Here is a 4,654-nt window from a genome sequence, read left to right as displayed (position 1 = left end):
GGTTTAAAATTTGTAGTGTTGATACATAGACATTAAAATTGGTGTTAGAAGATGTGATACACAACACAAAAACCCTTGGAAATGGAAGGAACCAAACAATATGTTAAAAAAATACACATAAATTAACCTCAAGTAATCAGCTGTTTTTGCATGGACTATACTTGTTGTCTACATTAATAGTACAGCCATGCAACAGAGACCAGAGCTAGGTAGGCCGAGGGTGTTTCGATGAACAATTTACTTTATTTTCATATGTTTATTTCTTAGTGAAAATTCTGACTCCGCCACTGTGTACATTGATGATCAAAAAAGAAAGAAAACATAGTTAATAACGTAGAATCTGTTAATGATCGCCCATGGACTTACTGTAGAAACAAATCTTTTTTTTTCCATTCACATCAAACATCTTCATTTTGTTAACTTCCATAGTCCTTTTCAATTGATCCTACTAAAGAAAAAAAACAGCAAGTTTCAATCTCAGCTCTTCAATAATGTCGAAAAATACATTGATCCCGCGTTCAAAATCTGTTCCTTGCAGGATATCAGAAACTCAAAATGTTAGATCAACAAATTCAGATGACTCATTGAAACCATCATGGCATAAAAAAATCGATGAGGAAAGAAAGAGAGGATCATCGTCTTCAAAGAACTCGAGGAGTAAAAATAACCTCGATGAATTTAACAAAAGAAATGCAATTCAAGAAGAGAAGAGGTACTCTGCAAGAAGTCCATATTACAAAGGACTTACTGATTCATCTAAAGAGATTAATCGACAAAAGTCGTTAGCAGGTAGTACTCCTGGAAAAGATAGCAGCTTATCATCTTCTTCAACAAGTAACAGTTCTAAATCAAATTTAGCTATCAAGGTACGTGTTATTATTTGAAGTTTATGACCATCTCATCTAAGAAGCGTAGAGCACATGAATATTAATTATGTAACTATATTTATGTTATGTTACAATAGGTACAAGAGTGGAGTGCATCTTACTTTGTTCGCAAAGGCAAAGAAGAACGAGCATCCTCCAGCTTCTTGAATGTTTCTTCGGGGAACAAGAACATCCGTGATCCTTCTTCATCAGAGACAAAAGTAATCAGAACGACAATCGGAGAAGAACTTGGTATACATTCAAAAGGAGTTAGAAGAAGAAGCAAAAGTAGAATTTCACAATTAGATCAGGGGAAGCCTTTGAGGGAGAGAGCATCAGAAATGCAAACAAATAATATAGTACTACTACCTGCAGCCCCTGCCCCTGCACCGCCAGTAACATCACCGACAAAATTGTCAGTACCATCTCCACCACCAACTCCATTAATATTACAAACATCGCGAGACGAAGAAATTGAATCAGTACAACTACCATTACCAGGTTCACCAACTCAAAATGTTGATGATGAAAAAGATACCACAAATGTGAAAGATACGACAGTTCCTGAAGAACAGATTGACAAAAGATTTACATGGGCTGACAAGTATAGGCCTAATGCTCTTAAACATTTTCTATGCAATCGAAATATTGCTCTAGAGTTGAAGGCTCTGGTATGAAAATTATCCTTCAACAACTTTTTTTCGGAACTTTCCTTATGGATAGCAAAAGAATACTAACACACTACAAATCTTTTCGATTTTAAAATTTTGCAGGCAGAAACAGATAGCAGTATTCGCCATTTCATATTTGCAGGACTGCCAGGAGTAGGGAAAAGAACCATGATATTTGCTCTGCTTCGTGAAATTTATGGACACGATAAACTACAGGTATGTTTATGAATCCTCTTTAAAGCTACAAAAATATTAAAAGTTCAATACAGAAACTGTGTTGCATTGACACTTCAGTAGTAAAACCTCTATGTGAGGAACGATAAATAACACGAGAGTATTAAGTCACCTCAAAGATTTCTACAAACACTGTCATACGAGTGGAACTAGTAACCTGAAAAATGAGACTAATAAAATAGAAAATTAAACATACATTTCCATGATTCGTGATGATCTCTTTGCTTTTTTACAGGCAAGAGATAAGTGCAAGGTGTTCCACTTAAAGGTATCAATCCCCTGCCATCTTTCTTTCTATTGTATTTCTTTCGATAAGTTAGTCATACAAAACTCGGAAACTAACGTTCAGAGGACACAAAATATAAAGATAGTGAAAGTAGCCTATTCTCAAAATGCATTTCAGGGAGAATCAGTTCCCAGCATCAAAGTAAATGTGAAGGAATCGAACAAACATGTTGAGATCAATCTCTCTGAAACTAAAGGCTATGAGAAACATGTCCTAGTACAACTAATCAAGGAGAGAAAGCACAAATCATCCAGTAGATCTGCACCTTCCAATCCTGATCATAACTGTAAAGGTATTACCGCCTTTTGTTTTTCAATTTCTAGCTAGCACCGCGAATTGGACATAATGTTATCACTTTATTTTGTAATGTACACAGCTATCATTCTTGGTGAGGCAGACAAGCTATCGACAGACGCATTGTTATATATCAAATGGATGATAGAGAGATATGAAGGTTGTTATAAGGTCTTCTTTTGCTGCAGCGATAGCACAAAGCTCCAGCCAATTAAGTCTATTTGCAAAGTTTTCCATCTACAAAAACCTTCAGATGATGAGGTTCGTACACACAGTTTCAATATACATACATCGAGAGCATAAAAGATATTTTACATAAATTAGACTTAGAGATTCAATATGCATAAATTAACTCGAAAAATCATTTCTTGTTGACAGATTGTAGACGTCTTGAAATTCATAGCACAACAGGAAGGAATAGAACTACCACACCAAATGGCAGCGAGGATTGCTAGTAACTCTAAAAGTAACCTACGCCAAGCAATTCGATCTTTTGAAGCTACCTGGCACTTCAAGTAACGTTTTAATAGAGAATTTAATTTTAGACATTCGTTTATCTGGATTGTCTATTTGCGAAAAGATTCATCTTTTGTATTGTCCACTCACTAACTATAGGAGAATGTGTTATTATCAGCACTTCCTTGACTGAGAATCAAGAAATCAAGACAGGGTGGGAAGACGACATTGCAGAGATCGCTAAAAACATAATTGAAGAGCAAAGTCCAAAGCAGTGAGTATAATTTCACATCATCAACAAGTTATTTATGTGACATTTTTTTTCTTAGTCTGTTTCGAGAAGGATAATATCTTTCTATATTTCAAAACTCTTCAAACTTACATGATTTTACAGACATATAAATGTTACAATATGTTTAACAAAGGTTCTTTTGGTATATGCCAAAAATCATTCTTTTATCCTTAAACTTTGTGTCCAGTCAAACACTGTCATATAAAATGAAACGGAAAGAGTACATTGGAAGGACATTTCTATGACTATGAGGGCATTATTTATTTCATATTGACGCACTTGCTTGACTCCCCAATTACGAGTTTCCAGCACTCAGAATAGTAACATCAAGAGTTCATTTCTCTCTCAGGCTATACGATATTCGTGGGAAATTGCAGAATTTGATAGAGCACAACGTATCTGCTGAGTTCATCTTTAATGTAAGAGCTTCTTAGTCCTTATACCTTTTTGTTTGAAATAATTGAAGCTTTTCACTAACTTCATTTTACGCTATTCTGTGATATGCAGACTGTGTTTGAAGAACTAAAGAGTAATTTAGATGACCAGTTCCACAAAGAAATGGACATTCTGAAACTGAAGTATAATGTAAGGAAGTTACACATTTCACCATCAAATACTCATTATATGTTCGCCAACATATTTTCATAGAGTCAAATATTAGCTCAACATTTCATTATTCCTTCTTCCAGATAAATTCAAATGATGTCGAGCAGGGTAAAAGTGATAACGATGCAGTAAAAAAGATTGTTCACAAATTTATGAAAATTGAAGGTAAGCCAAGTATTTGAATTATTTGTCATTATCTTGGAGGACTAAGCGTAGACATCATAACTATTCGTCTTTAGGCACCAAAATACCATTGAATCTTATTTCACCATAATTTTCTATGGGCGCGGAACTTGCCTAACTGAAATCTTGTCCTACATCTATTTATCCTAGATGAGTGTGCTCCTCTACTCTCATGCAAGTTCCGTTAATTATAACAAATATCATTTGTAAATAACATGCATCGACAAACCTGGACAAACATAAACTTTTAGGATTATATATTTTCACCTATGGTTATAGTTTCTTGACACTTTAGATTCACCTTTAGGCCATATGTATAGAGGTACACGGGTAACTCATACTTCAAGTTTATATAACGTCTGATTTACTCAAGAAACGTGTTCAGAATCAATGTTGATTGACTCTCTTTTTTCACTGCAGAGTTCACAGCCAAATTCATGAGCTGGTATAAGATTTTTGTTCTGAAGAAAGGAAATCAGAACCCCATATAGTTTGGAAACAAGTTCTATTTGAGTGATAAAGAATTTATAGAACTTTTCCCCATCACTTTGCTTGGTTAATAACTTGGTATTTCAGTTGTAAAATAAAGTGGCAAAACTAGCCCAAGCACACAATTTTTATGTGCTTAAGAAATTCTATCATCCTGTAAAATCATGTAAGATAAATAAAAAGGCACTCCAGAAGATTACGTTTTCATTATTTTCGTTTTAAAAAGAATGTTACCTTATCAATGGTCAATGCAATGACATCGAACCCTCATTGTGAG

General features: G+C 34.6%; 1 protein-coding gene across 1 annotated transcript; it reads left to right on the top strand.

Annotated features, from left to right (window-relative positions):
• Positions 1-204: 204 nt before the first annotated feature.
• On the top strand, positions 205-4,449 carry LOC107024811. The gene is made up of 11 exons (XM_027911837.1): positions 205-866; positions 965-1,537; positions 1,640-1,753; positions 2,007-2,349; positions 2,434-2,612; positions 2,730-2,866; positions 2,986-3,081; positions 3,449-3,518; positions 3,607-3,684; positions 3,789-3,870; positions 4,309-4,449. Exons 1-11 carry the CDS (start codon positions 492-494, stop codon positions 4,377-4,379), a joined length of 2,118 nt encoding a protein of 705 aa, XP_027767638.1. The 5' UTR covers positions 205-491; the 3' UTR covers positions 4,380-4,449.
• Positions 4,450-4,654: the final 205 nt, after the last annotated feature.

Source organism: Solanum pennellii, chromosome 1 (genome assembly GCF_001406875.1).
Source record: "Solanum pennellii chromosome 1, SPENNV200".
NCBI lineage: Eukaryota > Viridiplantae > Streptophyta > Magnoliopsida > Solanales > Solanaceae > Solanum > Solanum pennellii.
The sequence above is the reverse complement of the archived record's forward strand: the minus strand, read 5'-3'. Positions and strand labels throughout refer to the sequence as shown.